At 42.6% G+C, this 17,933-nt stretch overlaps 1 protein-coding gene across 2 annotated transcripts in view; it reads right to left on the bottom strand.

The window, feature by feature from the left end:
- Positions 1-17,933, bottom strand: part of LOC120031757 (lysine-specific demethylase 5A-like) — a 46,507-nt gene that overhangs the window by 12,017 nt on the left and 16,557 nt on the right. For both annotated transcript variants that reach the window (XM_038977553.1, XM_038977554.1), the window contains exons 9-22: positions 17,533-17,652; positions 17,129-17,287; positions 16,684-16,865; positions 12,942-13,104; positions 12,082-12,201; positions 10,864-11,058; positions 10,400-10,581; positions 8,441-8,565; positions 8,143-8,293; positions 7,702-7,822; positions 7,349-7,525; positions 7,040-7,218; positions 6,552-6,708; positions 43-222 (exon numbers count right to left, since the gene is read on the bottom strand). In XM_038977553.1, the coding sequence (XP_038833481.1) occupies positions 43-222; positions 6,552-6,708; positions 7,040-7,218; positions 7,349-7,525; positions 7,702-7,822; positions 8,143-8,293; positions 8,441-8,565; positions 10,400-10,581; positions 10,864-11,058; positions 12,082-12,201; positions 12,942-13,104; positions 16,684-16,865; positions 17,129-17,287; positions 17,533-17,652 (2,211 nt within the window). The remainder of the gene's footprint in view (positions 1-42; positions 223-6,551; positions 6,709-7,039; positions 7,219-7,348; positions 7,526-7,701; positions 7,823-8,142; positions 8,294-8,440; positions 8,566-10,399; positions 10,582-10,863; positions 11,059-12,081; positions 12,202-12,941; positions 13,105-16,683; positions 16,866-17,128; positions 17,288-17,532; positions 17,653-17,933) is intronic.

The raw sequence follows: 17,933 nt of genomic DNA, 5'->3' as shown, positions 1-17,933 counted from the left end.
TCAGTGCCTATGTACAGCCAAACCCAGGGTATTACGACTTACCTGTAGCAGGGTGTAGGTGGAGTTCTTCTTGAGGAAGGTGCGTGCGGTCCTCTCCCTCCAGGCACGGGCCGAGGCCACCTGGGATTCGACCTGGGGCAGGGGGTCCAGCCGGACGGGGATGGAGCGACCCCTCGCCAGCAGGCTCTCCAGCTGCTCCAGGTATGCATAGTTACTGCCACTCTGGAGGGAGTGAAACACACAGGGGAAACATAGGGGGAAAATAATAATGTCAATACAAAAAAGGTGATGCATCGCACAGTATCACCCTTCCCATTCATCATTCATGTTCTGATGACAAGATAAATTACAAACGTATCTGGTAACAACAACCATGTTTCCATCCAACTATTTATATGCAGTAAAGTTCCTGTCGTATAAAAAAAAAATCTAATAATCACAACAGGCCTGATGGAAACAGTATAAATCGGCAGTAAACTTTCCAAATGTCGACAGAAAAAAACCGGATAATTGTTTTGTCTGTGAAATAGATAAAAAGGACAAATGCAGTGGAAACGCGTTGATGCGGATTTGTTGATGGTATAACCATCACGTTGCAGTAAATAATATGGTTGTGTGGTCCTCCCAGTATGTCTTGGAAAAGCATTCATTACTGCACAGTTTATTAGGCTACAGACTAAATAAGTTTTGATGAACTTCACAGGGTGGTGAAAGTGCACAGTGATGAGGAGCTTGTTGCTTCTTCCCAATAAATATTGAGGGTCTTAACTTTATGCTGGTGACATGATGATCGGTGCTTGGCTGTCAAGTAAAAATGATCTTGCTCTTATCCATAATCTCATCATGAAGCCTACCCTCTGCTTTTTATCTGCGAGCTATTTACTAGAGCACAAGTGCCAAGACCAGATTGGGCACATTTGTTGTTTATCGCAGACTTTGTGGCAAAACCATCGACAGAGTTAAAAAATGGGATGGAAACACGTAGTACGTCTATTTTTTATTCAGTAAATGAAAAGTTATGTGCTTTTTATTTGCACTACATCAAGCAGCACAGCTTTTAATTCACAAGAAGCCAGTTTGATGGAAGCCAGTCTGCTGGTAAAATGTACATATTTTTTGGTGTGAATATTCGCTTGAAAATGTAATTTTTTATTTCCAATTTCGTGATATCCAAATTGGCAGTTAGTGTCTTGTCCCATTGCTGCAACTCCCGTATGGACTCCCGTATGGACTCAACCGGCCTTTGCCGGACGTTAGTGCAGACGCTTCTACTAGCCCCGGCCTGCTAACTTTATTTGAACACCGTGTCTCCCGCTTGCTAGGGTAGTAACGACAACCTAGCGGCTTCCCTGTTTCATCTATTGCTGTTCACTGGACACTATGATCACTTGGCTACATAGCTGATGCCTGCTGGACTGTTTATTAATCACGGTACTCCATTTTTTGTATCTGTCAGCCCCAGCCTCGAACTCAGGAACCTGTGTGTAGTTAACTTCTTCGGGGTAGGGGGCAGCATTTTCACTTTTGGATAAATAGCATGCCCAAATTCAACTGCCTGCTACTCATCCCCAGAATATAAGATATGCATATTATTGGTAGATTTGGATAGAAAACACTCTGAAGTTTCTAAAACTGTTTGAATCATGTCTGTGAGTATAACAGAACTTATGTAGCAGGCAAAACCCCGAGGACAAACCATTCAGAATGTGTTTTTTTTTGAGGTCACTGTCTTTTCAATGATTTTTCATTGGGACACCAGATTTCTAAGGGACTTGTTTGCAGTTCCTACCGCTTCCACTGGATGTCACCAGTCTTTGGAAATTGGTTGAGGTTTTTCCTTTGCGTAATGAAGAAGTACGGCCATCTTAAATGAGAGTCACTTGAAGTAAATTGTTTGAGAGAGGCACATTACCAGAAAAGTTGCGTCAGTTTGTTTTCTTTTTGTGTTGAACACAGATCATCCCGTCTTCAATTTGATCGATTATTAGCGTTTAAAAATACCTAACGTTGTATTACAAAAGTAGTTTGAAATGTTTTGGTAAAGTTTACATGTAACTTTTGAGATATTTTGTAGTGACGTTGCGCAAGTTGGAAGCTGTGTTTTTCTGGATGAAACGCGCCAAATAAATTGACATTTGGATATATATTGATGGAATTAATCGAACAAAAGAACCATTTGTGATGTTTATGGGACATATTGGAGTGCCAACAAAAGAAGTTCGTCAAAGGTAAGGCATGAATTATATTTTTATTTCTGCGTTTTGTGTCGTGCCTGCAGTGTTGAAATATGCTACTCTTTGTTTACTGTTGTGCTATCATCAGATAATAGCATCTTATGCTTTCGCCGAAAAACCTTTTTGAAATCTGACATGTTGGCTGGATTCACAACGAGTGTAGCTTTAATTTGGTATCTTACATGTGTGATTTAATGAAAGTTTGATTTTTATATCATTTTATTTGAATATGGCGCTCTGTATTTTCCCTGGCTATTGGCCAGGTGGGACGATTGCGACCTACCCCAGAGAGGTTAACTGACTCTCTGCACATTCATCGCCATTTTACCTGTTGTCTTAGCGTAATAGCTGTTGTCTTACCCATTTTCTTAGCTAGCTCTCCCAATCAACACCTGTGATTTCTTAATGCCTCACTTTATGTCTCACTCTAATGTCAATATGCCTTGAATACTGTTGTTTAGGATAGTTATCATTATTTTAGTTCACTGCGGAGCCCCGAGTCTCACTCAACATGCCTCAGATACCTAATTTGTCCCACCTCCCACACATGCGGTGACCTCACGCAGCATAACTAGTGCGTCCAGAGATGCAACCTCTCTTATTGTCACTCAATGCCTAAGTTTACCTCCACTGTACCCGCACCCTACCATACCCGTCTGTATATTATGCCCTGAATCTATCCTACCACGCACAGAAATCTGCTCCTTTTATTCGCTGTCCCCAACGCAATAGACGACCAGTTTTGATAGCCTTTAGCCGTACCCTCATCCTACTCCTCCTCTGTTCCTCGGGTGATGTAGAGGTTAACCCAGGCCCTGTGTGTCCCCAGGCACTCTCATTTGTTGACTTATGTAACCGTAAAAGCCTTGGTTTCATGCATGTTAACATCAGAAGCCTCCTCCCTAAGTTTGTTTTACTCACTGCTTTAGCACACTCCGCCAACCCTGATGTCTTTGCCGTGTCTGAATCCTGGCTTAGGAAGTCAACCAAAAATTCTGAAATGTTCATCCCCAACTACAGCATTTTCCGTTAAGATAGAACTGCCAAATGGGGAGGAGTCGCAATCTACTGCAGAGATAGCCTACAAAGTTCTGTCATACTTTCCAGGTCTATGCCCAAACAGTTCGAGCTTCTAATTTAAAAAATGAATCTCTCCAGAAATAAGTCCCTCACTGTTGCCACCTGTTATAGACCCCCTTCAGCTCCCAGCTGTGCCCTGGACACCATATGCGAACTGATTGCCCCCATCTATCTTCAGAGATCGTTCTGTTAGGTGACCTAAACTGGGATATGCTTAACACCCTCACACAAATCATCAAGGAATCCACCAGGTACAACCCTAAATCTGTAGATATGGGCACCCTCATAGATATTATCCTGACCAACTTGCCCTCCAAATACACCTCTGCTGTTTTCAATCAGGATCTCAGCGATCACTGCCTCTTTGCCTGCAACCGCGGCCAAACGACCACCCCTCATCACTGTCAAACGCTCCCTAAAAATCTTCTGCGAGCAGGCCTTTCTAATCAATCTGGTCCGGGTATCCTGGAAGGATATTGACCTCAACCCGTCAGTAGAGGATGCCTGGTCATTCTTTAAAAGTAATTTCCTCACCATCTTCAATAAGCATGCCCTTTTCAAAAAATGGAGAACTAAGAACAGATATAGCCCTTGGTTCACTCCAGACCTGACTGTCCTCAACCAGCACAAAAACATCCTGTGGCGGACTGCACTAGCATCGAATAGTCCCCGCAATATGCAACTTTTCAGGGAAGTCAGGAACCAATACACGCAGTCAGTTAGGGGAAAAAAGGCAAACCTTTTCAAACAGAAATGTGCATCCTGAAGCTCTAACTCCAAAAAGTTTTGGGACACTAAAGTCTATGGAGAATAGGAGCACCTCCTCCCAGCTGCCCACTGCACTGAGGCTAGGTAACACTGTCACCACCAATAAATCTAAGATAATCGAGAATTTCAAAAAGCATTTTTCTACGGCTGGCCATGCTTTCCTCCTGGCTACACCAACCCCGACCAACAGCTCCGCACCCCCCGCAGCTACTTGCCCAAGAGTCCCCAGCTTCTCCTTCACCCAAAACCAGATAGCAGATGTTCTGAAAGATCTGCAAAACCTGGACCCGTACAAATCAGCTGGGCTAGACAATCTGGACCCTCTCTTTCTAAAATTATCCGCCGCAATTGTTGCAACCCCTATTATCAGTCTGTTCAACCTCTCTTTCGTATCGTTTGAGATCCCTAAAGATTGGAAAGCTGCCGCGGTCATCCCCCACTTCAAAGGGGGTGACACTCTAGACCCAAACTGTCACAGACCTATATCCATCCTGCCTTTCTAAAGTCTTCGAAAGCCAAGTAAACAAACAGATAACCGACCATTTCGAATTCCACCGTACCTTCTCCGCTGTGCAATTCGGTTTCGGAGCTGGTCACGGGTGCACCTAAGCTACGCTCAAGGTACTAAACGATATCATAACCTCCATCGATAAAAGACAGTACTGTGCAGCCGTCTTCATCGACCTGGCCAAGGCTTTCGACTCTGTCAATCACCGTATTCTTATCGGCAGACTCAACAGCCTTGGTTTCTCAAATGACTGCCTTGCCTGGTTCACCAACTACTTCTCAGAGTTCAGTGTGTCAAATCGGCGGGCCTGTTGTCCGGACCTCTGGCAGTCTCGATAGGGTTACCACAGGGTTCAAATCTCGGGCCGACTCTTTTCTCTATATATCAACAATGTCGCTCTTGCTGCTGGTGATTCCCTGATCCCCCTCTACGCAGACGACACCCTTCTGTATACATCTGGCCCTTCTTTGGACACTGTGCCAACAAGCCTCCAAACAAGCTTTAATGCCATACAACACTCCTTCCGCGGCCTCCAATTGCTCTTAAATGCTAGCAAAACAAAATGCATGCTCTTCAACCGATCGCTGCCCGCACCCGCCCGACTAGCATCACTACTCTGTACGGTTCTGACTTAGAATACGTGGACAACTACAAATACCTAGGTGTCTGGCTAGACTGTAAAATCTCCTTCCAGACTCATATTAAACATCTCCAATCCAAAATAAAATCTAGAACTGGCTTCCTGTTTTGCAACAAAGCCTTCTTCACTCACGCTGCAAAACATACCCTCGTAAAACTGACTATCCTACCGATCCACGACTTCGGCGATGTCATTTACAAAATAGCCTCCAACAGTCTACTCAGCAAACTGGATGCAGTCTATCACAGTGCCTTCCATTTTGTCACCAAAGCACCATATACCACCCACCACTGCGACCTGTATGCTCTCATCGGTTGACCCTCGCTACATATTCGTCCCCAGACCCACTGGCTCCAGGTCATCTATAAGTCTTTGCTAGGTAAAGCTCCACCTTATCTCAGCTCACTGGTCACCATAACACCAACCCGTAGCACACGCTCCAGCAGGTATATCTCACTGGTCATCCCCAAAGCCAACATCTCCTTTGGCCGCCTTTCCTTCCAGTTGTCTGCTGCCAATGACTGGAACAAATTGCAAAAATTGCTGAAGTTGGAGACTTATATCTCCCTCACTAACTTAAAGCATCAGATATCTGAGCAGCTTACCGATCGCTGCAGCTGTACATAGCCCATCTGTAAATAGCCCATCCAACTACCTACCTCATCCCCATATTGTTTTTAATTTACTTTTTTTTCTTTTGCACACCAGTATTTCTACTTGCACATCATCATCTGCACATCTATCACTCCAGTGTTAATTTGCTAAATTGTAATTACTTCGCTACTACGGCCTATTTATTGCCTTACCTTCTTACGCCATTTGCACACACTGTATATAGACTTTTTCTATTGTGTTATTGACTGTACATTTGTTTATTCCATGTGTAACTCGGTTGTTTGTGTCGCACTGCTTTGCTTTATCTTGGCCAGGTTGCAGTTGTAAATGAGAACTTGCTCTCAACTGGTCTACCTGGTTACATAAAGGTGAAATAAATAAATAAATAGGAGGAAACAACGTATAGCTGGCGACCAAACCCAGACGCTATAGCGCGATGGTACAAGGAAATCCCGGGCGGCCAAACCCTCCCCTAACGACGTTGGGCCAATTGTGCGCCACCTCATGGTTCACCCGGTCACGGCCGGCTTAGACACAGCCTGGGATCGAACCCAGGGCTGAAGTGACGCCTCAAGCAAATGAGCAAGCCGTTACATTGCGTATAAACAGAGCCGAGCGCATCACAGACAAATATTTAGAGATGCCTGCCTATACTGTAGCTACATCTATCACATCACAAATTGAATCTATACTCATCAGTAATTACCGTGTGACGCGACACTACCTGAATGGCATCCACCTTGGCACTCCACTCTTTGGCCTTGTGCAGAGCCTCTCGGAGGGCCAGGACGTTGGGCAGGTAGGCCGGGATGTTCCTGGCCTCTATCACAATGTTCTCCAGGGCTAGCATGCTGTGCCGAGGCCTGGGGGAGGAGAGACAAGAAATAATGGATTTAGAGAAATTAATCTCACAGGCATCCTTTGATGCAATATGCTGAACAGGAATTGGGTCACGTTCAGAAGGGGTAAAACGTTTTGAAACCGAGTGAAACTACCTGAACTTGTCCAGTAAGAAGACCAATTTGTTAACATTTTTGCAAAAGTGTACACTATTGAACGCGACCCAAGCATATGACACCAAAGCTGTAGGCAGGTGACTTAAGAACAGCATTATCATATTCGCATTTATCTGGCCTGTAAGGTTAGATGAGAGAACTGTCCTATAGGTATGTAAATGTGCATCTTCATCATTACCTGGCCTGTAGGCATGCGCGGGCCTTGTCCTCCCATCTCTCTGACACAGTGAGTATCTCCTGCAACTCAGTCATGGCCTTCTCCACAGCATGGTGTGGTGCCAGCCCCACCCCAGAGTCTATCAGCCGCTTCATCAGCTCCAGGGTCACCCGGTGGGGCTCTGCCAGCATCACACGCACCTAATCATAACAAAACGTTTCAATTGAGTATTATTCCTGTCCCAGAAAACAATTCTAGACTGCTGAAGAAACCACAAACAAACTGACGTAAAACACTACACTTATGTACAATAATATCATCAGTCATCACCTCATCCAGCCAGCGGGCCTGCTGCAGCTCCTGTTTGAGCCTGGGCAGCTCAGGTAGTTCCACATCCAGACCTCCACCCAGGTCTAGCAGGGCCTGCAGCTTGGAGGAGTCAGGCAGCTCGTCAGCCAGGGCTACCTGGGCTCTCTCATGGAAGTCTTCCACGTTCTCTAGTAACTCCTGGGGGAGGGAGGGATATGGTGTTATATACTAACAATCAAGGACTACTAATCAACGAATACTGGTTTGGGGACAGGTCAACATCAGTGTTGTAATACAAATAGAGTAGGATGTCAGAGGAGGAAAATTCCTGTACATCTCTTAATAATGGCCAGTGACTTATGTTTGGGACTTACTTTGACCTGTCGAGCCTGTCCAATGACACAGGGCAGTTTGAACAGCTGCTCTACAAAGACCTTCAGCTCCTCCACTGTCAGCTTGTTACGAGTCCTGCTGCTCTCTGGACGCTGCCTGGTACTGGAATACAGAGAGATATACTTTGAGTTTAATTATTACTCACAGGTAGGGGTATAAACATTAAAATGGTGCTTTAGGTTATGTCCCGATCTGCTACCCTTCTCCCAAAGTGCCCACTAGCACACTCTCCCTCACAGATTCTTTGGTGTAAAAACAATAAAGGAGAATGCTTACACCGATCCAATGTTTTTAATTCCATGGTGTGGAGTGTGCAAGTACACAATTCAGGAGAAGAGAACAGGGACATAAACTTCCGTGTGACATAACAGCGGTGTGTGTGTGTGTGTGTGTGTGTGTGTGTGTGTGTATCTTGTACGGACCTGTGTCTCTGCTTGCGGCTGAGCAGTAGCTGGGCCACAGAGGAGCAGGTTTCGGCCTCTTTCACCATTTCTCTGAGCCGACGGAACAGACTGTTCTCTGGGTACTTCCTGTCCTCTGCATCCTCCAGAAGAACCTTCAACTCTATCAGGTCTGACAAAGGGAGAGGGACAGAGACACAGACAGAAGAGAAAGATAAGAATAGAGGAGAGAGCAACATGAGGCATGGGGAATCATAGTACAATTTTTCTAATATTGTGCAGAGTATTTCCGTCTTTACAGTATAGATAGTCCACCTGCCTTTCTTGTTCTTGTGGTCAGCAGCTAAGGCCTCAGTGACCCGCTTGACCCAGGTGTCATAGGACTGGGCTCTGGACTTCACCCCATACAGCATGGAGGGAAACTCATCCAGATCATACCGGTAGCTGGAATAAAGAGACAGAGGAGCGTCAGCACCTATTTAATATTGATTGCGCTATGGGGTTAGTGACCCAGATTAAACCTATTCATAAATTTAAAAACTACTTTCAGTGGAGATTAGATTTATTCTGGGCCAGTGAAACTACATCTTGTTAGACTTCAGTGCAGCTTTTGACATTATCGATCATAGTCTGCTGCTGGAAAAACTTGTTATGGCTTTATACCCCCTGCTATAATGTGGATAAAGAGTTACTTGTCTAACAGAACACAGAGGGTGTTCTTTAATGGAAGCCTATCAAATATAATCCAGTTAGAATTAGGAATTCTCCAGGGTAGCTGTTTAGGCCCCTTGCCTTTTCAATTTTTACTAACGACATGCCACTGACTGAGTAAGCCAGAGTTTCTATGTATGTGGATGACTCAACACTATACACAGCTACAACAGCAACTGAAATGACTGCAACACTTAAAGAGCTGCAGTTAGTTTCAGAGTGGGTGGCAAGGAATAAGTTAGTCCTAAATATTTCTAAAACTAAAAGTACTGTATTTGGAACAAAACACTCACTAAACCATAAACCTCAAATAAATAATGTGGAAATTGAACAAGTTGAGATGACTAAACTGCTTGGAGTAATACTAGATTGTAAACTGTCATGGTCAAAACATATTGATGCAGTAGTAGCTAAGATGGGGGGAATTCTGTCTATAATAAAGCGATGCTCTGCCTTTCTTAACACTATCAACAAGGCAGGTCCTACAGGCCCTAGTTTTGTCGCACCTTGACTACTGTTCAGTTGTGTGGTCAGGTGCCACAAAAAAGGACTTAGGAAAATTGCAATTGGCTCAGAACAGGGCAGCACGGCCTTGGATGTACACAGAGAGCTAACAATAATATGCATGTCAATCTCTCCTGGCTGAAAGTTGAGATTGACTTCATCACTACTTTTATTTATGAGAGGTATTGACACGTTGAATGCACCGAGCTGTCTGTCTAAACTACTGGCACACAGCTCAGACACCCATGCATACCCCACAAGACATGCCACAAGAGGTCTCTTCACAGGCCCCAAGTACAGAACAGAATATGGGAGGCACACAGTACTACAGAGCCATGACTACATGGAACTCTATTCCACATCAAGTAACTGATGAAAGCAGTAAAATTAGATTAAAAAACAGATAAACAACTTATGAAACAGTGGGGACTGTGAAGCAACACAAAATTGGCAGACACAAACACGATAACATCCACATGGATTTAGTACTGTAGATATGTGGTAGTGGTGAAGTAGGGGCCTGTGGGCACAGTGTGTTGTGAAATTTATGAAAATATTGTAGTGTTTTAAAATTGTATAAACTGCCTTAATTTTGCTGGACCCCAAAAAGAGTAGCTGCTGCTTTGGCAGGAACTAATGGGGATCCATAATAAATACATCCCAGTCCTCACTGATGCATTGATTCTTATGGGGGCTTCTGAGCAGTACAGAGTTCATAACTCCTCTACTTCATTCATCCACCTATCCATTCCTTCTCACCGGAGACACTTGTAACTCCTTAAATTAATTTATTCACTCACCCAAAAACCAACCTACTCACTCACCCAAAAACCAACCCTCTCTTCGTATAGAGCTGGGACGATAAAAATTATCGACACCGACCATACCAATCACTTATCGTTCATTACGAAAAAAGTTTGAAATGAAATAAGTTTGTTAACATGGGTGATTCTTAATAGGACAATTATTAGCTACAACCATTAAACTAGTACAACAGATAAAACAAATAAAAACTGGCGCACCTTATGAACTTATGTCCATATCACCCAGCTGTACTCCTTACCGTAGACACTTGTTTCCCAGGGGACAGTCACAGAGTTCCTTGGCGTGGTGCAGACAGACGAGACGCTCTGGGCTACAGGGACACGTCAGAGCCGACAGGAAGCATGTGGTCTTACACTTCTGACACTGACGCTCGTCATCAGGGACCAACTCAAACACCTCCTGCTCCGAGGACAGCACACCCTGCAGTCACAGAGGGAAATCGAAATCAGAAAACAATCCACTTTAACTAGAGTGGGAGGACAATGTGAAATTACATAATATATTCACTTTTGGGGTGTTAATTTGAAACATATGGGATTTTGGGATTGTGTGATGTCAACATTGTTGTATAGTGTATCATCATAATGTATTCCCAAGTAAACCCCGCTTGCATTACTTCACCCTCTCTGTCTGTCCTGTAAAGTTTTCCTAAAGTGGCAAAAAGTTGTTTATATAGAAATCCCCCTGGGCCCTGTCCCTCACCATCTCCTGCACGGACTTTCTGAGCCGTGTCTCTTCCTCCATCATCTCTCCCATCTCTCTGAAGACTGCAGCAGCCAGCTCCACGTCCAGGCTCTCGGGGTCGGCAGCCATCTTGCACAGCAGCTCCTCGTGGGAGAAGACACAGTAGCGGTGGAGCCGCCGGTAGTGGGCCACACACTGACGACCCATCGGGAGCTGGGAGGGAACGGGGACACAGAGAGAGAGAGAAAGAGGAGAGAGACAGAATGTCAAGTCTTTAATCGATTCCTTGGATCTTTTCTCCTAGCCTCCTCAAAACATCGAGAAGCCAAGAGAACATTGGAGGGGGAATATCTAAGATGATAGTTTCACCAAGACAGCATTGCGGACAGTAAGAAGGGTATAAAATACTTGACTTAAAATAATTTAGTTAAGCTCCCAACCAGGCTTGGGCGGTATACCGGGGTATTTGGAAATAGCCATGTGATGGTTTTCCCAATACCATCAATAGTGTTGAAATTATTTATTTTATGTAGTTTTTTTATCAAATTGAAAATTTTAAGCTACTTAAATAAATACCTGCAGTCAACTTGCGCAATATGTTAGGAGATAAAGAAGATTGCGCTCTTCCATTTCACTAGTCACATAATTTCTCATTATGAAGCATAACGGTAGTCCCCAGTCACGTTGTGTTTTTTTGCCTTGCGAGTCACTGTTGTGCAGCATGCACCAGCTGATCTAGTTACAGCATAGAATTCACGACGTAATGTTTGCCAGCTAGATATCATAACTAAGTTAACTGTCTAAAATGTGCTAAAAGCTCTGCAGTTGTGCATATGGTTTGCTAATTTAGTAGCTAGTTGGCTAAGTGGTTAGCTTCTTACAAAATCAAGCATTCACTTAGTAACAGCAGATAATCCCCTCCTGGATCAAAGGCCTTGCTGTCTAAAATTAGTTTTTTTTGCGCGCAGCATTTTTTAGTTAGGTCAACGACTAAAATATTTGCTATGCGCTCGTTAGCATTCACTATGGGATTTTACATGTACTTGTTAGCATTGCTAACCTTCAGATTAAAGAGAATCAGTTGGGTTTGAAAACAGTCCTGGTATTACTGAATCTCCCAGTATGGCACAAGGTCGGTATGATAATCTGAATACAGCCCAAACCAACTTCCAATTTCCAATTCAACATTCTGGTAATATTTGTTAACACACAAATACTTGTTAACTTTAAACTCACCCAGTCTGCAGTACAGAAGTTGACAGCCTCAGCAAAGTTGTATCCCTGGTTGAAGCCACTGTGGTAGGCTCTGGGAAACGTCACCACAAATTCCCCTGCACACTGGTTGGTCCGGAAAACCTGAGTGGTACAAACACACACCAGTAAGACACAATGCAGACTTGGTCTCGTAAAAGCAGTGTTGGTAAAAGTACCCAATTGTCATATTTGAGCAAAAGTAAACATAGCTAATACAAAATGACTCAAGTAAAAGTATGGTTACTCAAATATCAAAAGTAAATGTAATTGCAAAAATATACTTAAGTATCTAAAGTTAAAGTAAAAGTATAAATAATTTCAAATTTCTTATATTAGGCAAAACAGACGGCACAGTTCTTGTTTTTTTAATTTATTGCTAGCCAGGGGCACACTCCAACACGCAGACATAATTTACAAAATTAAGCATTTGTGTTTTGTGAGTCTGCCAGATCAGAGGCAGTAGGGCTGTTCGCTTGAAAAGTGAGTGAACTGGACCATTTTCCTGTCCTGCTACGCAAAAATGTAACAAGTACTTTTGGGTGTCAGGGAAAATGTACGGAGTAAAAAGTAAACAATTTTCAAAAGTAGTCCAAAATATGAATAGTAAAGTACAGATAACCCAAAAAACTACTTAAGTAGCACTATGAAGTATTTTTACTGAAGTACTTCACATCCCTGCGTAAAAAGGGGCAGTATGATTCAAGCATCCAGGATCAGATCCCCACCCCTGTCCATATAAACGTATTCATTGTGATCCAACAGGCAAAACTGTTCCTAGATCAACACTCGTACTCGGAATCACTTGATACATACAGCCACTGATGATAACACACACTACATACAGGCACGCCGTGCTCCATGAGGACGTTGGGATTCATGATGGTGACAAGCTGGTGCAGCAGGTCAGGCTGAGAGTCAAACAGCTCTGGGGCCAGCTTCTTCATCACTGACTCCAGCTGCTCTGCCGCGTGGGCCGGGACACCATACCACGTCTTAGGCTCCCCCCTGGAGAGAGAGCGCGAGAGGCAGAGAGCGAGAGGCACAGAGAGAGAGAGAGAGAGGCAGTGAGAGAGAAAACAAATCCAGAATTTATTAAAAACATCAAGGGACAGGAAATCATAATCCTACTGGAAACATGGTGTCGTGGAGACATAGATACTGAGTGTCCCTCAGGCTATAGATTACTACCATCAACCAAACATAAAAATGTTAAAACAGGGCCGAGACTCAGGTGGAATCATCATTTGGCAATACTGAACAAGAATGGGAAGGAGTTAGTGCATCTCTGTCGAGCCTTAGGCCTGTACATGCTTAATGGTAGAATCAGAGGGGACTCTTTAGGTCGGTTTACTTACTGCTCAGCTCTTGGGACAAATGTAGTCGATTATGCCATCACTGACATTGACCCCTCCATTAGTGCATTCACTGTCAGACCACAGACACCATTGTCAGATCACAGTCAGATCAAAGTGTTTCTGAAGAAATTACCCGGCAATATTCATTCAAAAAACAGCCCAATAAACTCTACAACATAAACCAATCGTACAGATGGGGTCAAAACAGTGCAGAGAGATTCATTGAAACATTGAACTCAAATTAAATGAACTCTATGCAGTTCTTCAATAACTCACAATACCAAAACAATAAAGAAGGTGTCAATTCGGCTACCCAAAACATAAATTGCATATTCCAAAAAGCAGCATCAAAAGCAAATTCGAGAAGAAATGCAACAGAAACAAAAAACTAAATGTTTCTGAAAAATGGTTTGATAACGAATGTAAAACAATTAGAAAACACTTAAGACAAATGTCAAATAAAAAACACAAGCAGCAAAACAACCCAGAGCTATGCTATGAATACTTTCAAACAGTATAAACATACACTGAAACGCAAGAAATTGAATTATACTAACAAGACACTTGAAAACGCAATTGACCAAAATCAGTTCTGGGACATGTGGAACAATTTAAGCACAACAAAGCCACAAGAATTAGCCACACAAGATGAAGGAATATGGAAAATGTATTTTGATAATCTACACAAAAACATTCCACAAAAAGACTTACAACAGAACCAATTAGAAATTAAAGAAATTTAACATCCTTGAAACAGTCATTAAAAACAACCAAAATCCATTAGATTACCCAATAACAACTAAATGAAAAGCTTAAATCTATAAAATCAAAGGCAGCTTGTGGTCTAGATAACATCAGAAATGAAATGCTGAAAAACAGCACACCTGAGTTGCAAAATGCTGTGCTTAAATTGTTCAACAGTTTTAACTTCTGGCTGCTTCCCTGATGTCTGGAACCAGGAACTCATCTCCCCTATCCACAAAAGTGGAGACAAATCAGACTCCAATAGTTACAGAAGAATTTGCATGAACAGTAACTTGGGAAAGGTTTTCTGTAGCATTTTGAATTCAAGAATTGAAACCTTTCAAGAAAAAAATGTAATAAGCAAATGTCAAATTAGCTTTCTCCCTAACCATATATACACCTTACACACACTAATTAATAAACACGTCCACCCCCACAAAAAAAGGAGGGCAAAATCTTTGCTTGCTTTATTGACTTTAAAAAAGCTTTTGATTCTATTTGGCACGAAGGGCTATTCTACAAAATTCTACAAAGTGGGCTTGGTGGTAAGGTGTATTACTTAATAAAATGTATGTACACAGAAAACAAGTGTGCAATAAAAATCAAAAACCAAAGTACAGAATAATTTTCACAACGTCGAGGTGTGAGACAAGGCTGCAGTTTGAGTCCAAATCTTTTCAACATTTATATCAATGAATTAGCAGACATGTTGGACCATTCTCCAGCCCCAGGACTTACACCATTTGACACAGAGGTAAAATACCTGCTATATGCTGATGACTTGGTACTTCTATCACCAACCAAAGAAGGTCTTCAACAGAACCTTAACATTCTACTGCCCTGGCAGTACATTTCCAAAAAACAGATGTCAGAAACACAAATATAAATTCACCCTGAACACCACCATAATTGAACACACAAAAAATTACACCAACCTTGGACTGACCATATCTGCATCGTGAAACTTTAATATGGCAGTGAATGCACTCAAAGAAAAAGGCCCGCAGAGCATTGTATGCAATAAAAATGAAATTATTCAAAATCAACATCCTAATTAGAATTTGGCCATAATATTTGACAGTGTAATCCTACCAATAGCTCTTTACGGAAGTAAGATTTGGGTGCCACTCAAACTGGACTTTAAAATGTGGGACAAACATCCAATTGAACACCCTACACGCAGAATTCTGTCGGAAAATTCTACAAGTCCCTAGAAATACACCAACTAATGCATGTAGGGCAGAATTGGGCCGCTTTCCAGTAGTAAACTTTGGCTACATCTAAATTCAAGTCTGCAATTTAAAGCACTTAAAAACCAAGAGCTGAGCACAGAAACGAGCCCTCTCAGTCAGCTGGTGTTGGACTTAACCAACCAAGCACTGCTTCAAAAGAAAGAATTCCAATAAACAAAATCATGAACCAATCAAAGGACTCATATATACAACATTGGAAAAACGAAACAAAATCCCAAAGCCGACTAAATTGCTATCTGACCCTAAACAGAGAATATGAATTGGCTGATTATCTCTACTCTGTCAGAGATACGAAGCAGAGACAGATCCTTACCAAGTACAGGCTGAGTGATCACCGATTGGCAATAGAAACCGGCAGACATAAAAAGACATGGCTACCCACAAAGAGGAGCGTGTATGTGGTCACTGCCCGACAGGGGAGGTAGAGACAGAGAAGCACTTTCTCCTTTACTGTGATAAATATTCATCACCAATTGATTCATTATTCACAGAAATGACTACATTTATTCAACATTTTAACTGATATTTTAACCCAGAGGAAAAACAAAAAATACTCATGGGTGAAGGACCAATGGCTCCTCTTGCAGCCAAATATGTATTTGCCTGCCATAGCCTGAGGGACACTGAATAATAACATTTGCATAGTAAGCAGTAACTTACTTATTATTACTATTATTGTTATTACTATTATTATTGTTGTTTATCATTCCAAATAGTAGTGGTATGGGTGGTAATGGTAATGATAGCAGTTTAGTGATGGTGGTGGTGGTAGTAGTAATGATGACGGTAGTTGTAGTACTGATGTAATGGTGAAGATGACCGTTATTTAGTTAGTTTCATTTTCCATATTTATTACATTCTACTATTGACTGTTACCATTTTATTGTTATTTACTGCCATTTTATATTATTATTTGTTATTGTTTATAATTTTATTACAATAGAGAGAGACAGAGGCACACAGAGACAGAAAGGCACACAGAGACACACAGAGAGAGAGAGAGAGAGAGAGACAGGCACAGAAGACAGTCAGATGGGAGTACAATTGTATCTACGACCGATTGCAACATTGTATATGGTTTACATTGTTTTGTACATGTGTTTGTCGGTCTCCTCCCACTGAGGACTGTGTTAGACATTTTATGTATGTCCTTTGGACTAAAATAAACAGTATTACTCAATATTTGGGCAAGCGGTCGATTTAGGACAAGGCATTTCTGTTTGTTACTTTACCAGTGCAGGAAGTTGATGGAGTAGCTCCAGTGGTCCTCGATGTGCCAGCAGAATGAGGAGAAGCACATGCCCACGTAGAGCCAGGGCACCTTCATGCCAGAGATATCCACGTTTATGTGGGTAAGGACAGACTGCTCCAAAACTGGCATGTTGTTCAGATTCCAGCCTGAGTTGGCGTACTCCTACAGAAGAACAAGACAAAGGTGATGGAAGTTACTTACTGGTCATAAGTAACATAAAAGCCGTTAAGGGCGTGGATTTCATACCGTAGCTCTTTCTCAATCTTAGCACGATTCCTTGTGTCCTCTCTCTACTCCATAAAAGGCATTAGAGGACAAGGTCCGAATGTAGGAACAACGGATCTTCACCTCCAATGCGTTTTGAAAAGGCGGCGAAAGACTAACGAGAAAGAGCCTGGGTCCTTTGTCCAAGTTGGTGCAGTTACCTCTTGGTCTCCCAGTAGCCGTCTCTTGCCGTCCCTGACGGGGAAGCCACTGCCCACCTCCTTAGAGCTGATGTCAGCTCCATACTCCACAATGACATCCTCCTCGATGGAGCTCACCAGACGCCAGAACTCCTTCTCCACCAGCTCTGTAGGCACCATCTGGGGGTGCAGAGAAAGGAGAATACAAACACATGCATTGTTTACATGTGATTGGGCATTAGTGGGAGAGAAAGGTCAACTTCAAACAGCATGAAGGACCAAAACATCACCCAAAGAAAGTGGGTTGACTGCATCGGACTTGATTTTGAGATACAGACCTAACCTGAACATATGCATTCCAAAAGCATAGATGTTTTTTGATTCTTGCCTATAACTCAAGGTGACCGTTTGATTTTGATACGTACGTGCACGGGCATGTTGAAGTAGTCTGACTTGAAGTGGTCAGCCATCTCTCCAAAGCTCTGGAGGGTGTACTCCCTCACGGCTTGCTCAAAGCCAAACGCCTCCCGCGGCTTACTGCACTCCTGTAGGGTGAAACGGGGTGAGACAGCCAGTGAGAAAACATCATCCTATCCCATAGTCCTCAACATGATTTATGTACAGAACCAGTCAAAAGTTTGGACACCTACTCATTCAAGGGTTTTTCTTTAGTTTTACTATTTTCTACATTGTAGAATAATAGTGACGACATCAAAACTATGAAATAAAACATGGAATCAGGTAGTAACCAAAAAAAGTGTTAAATCAAAATATATTCTATATTTGAGTCTTCACCCTTTGCCTTGATGACAGCTTTGCACACTCT

This window comes from Salvelinus namaycush, chromosome 38 (genome assembly GCF_016432855.1).
Source record: "Salvelinus namaycush isolate Seneca chromosome 38, SaNama_1.0, whole genome shotgun sequence".
NCBI lineage: Eukaryota > Metazoa > Chordata > Actinopteri > Salmoniformes > Salmonidae > Salvelinus > Salvelinus namaycush.
The sequence above is the reverse complement of the archived record's forward strand: the minus strand, read 5'-3'. Positions and strand labels throughout refer to the sequence as shown.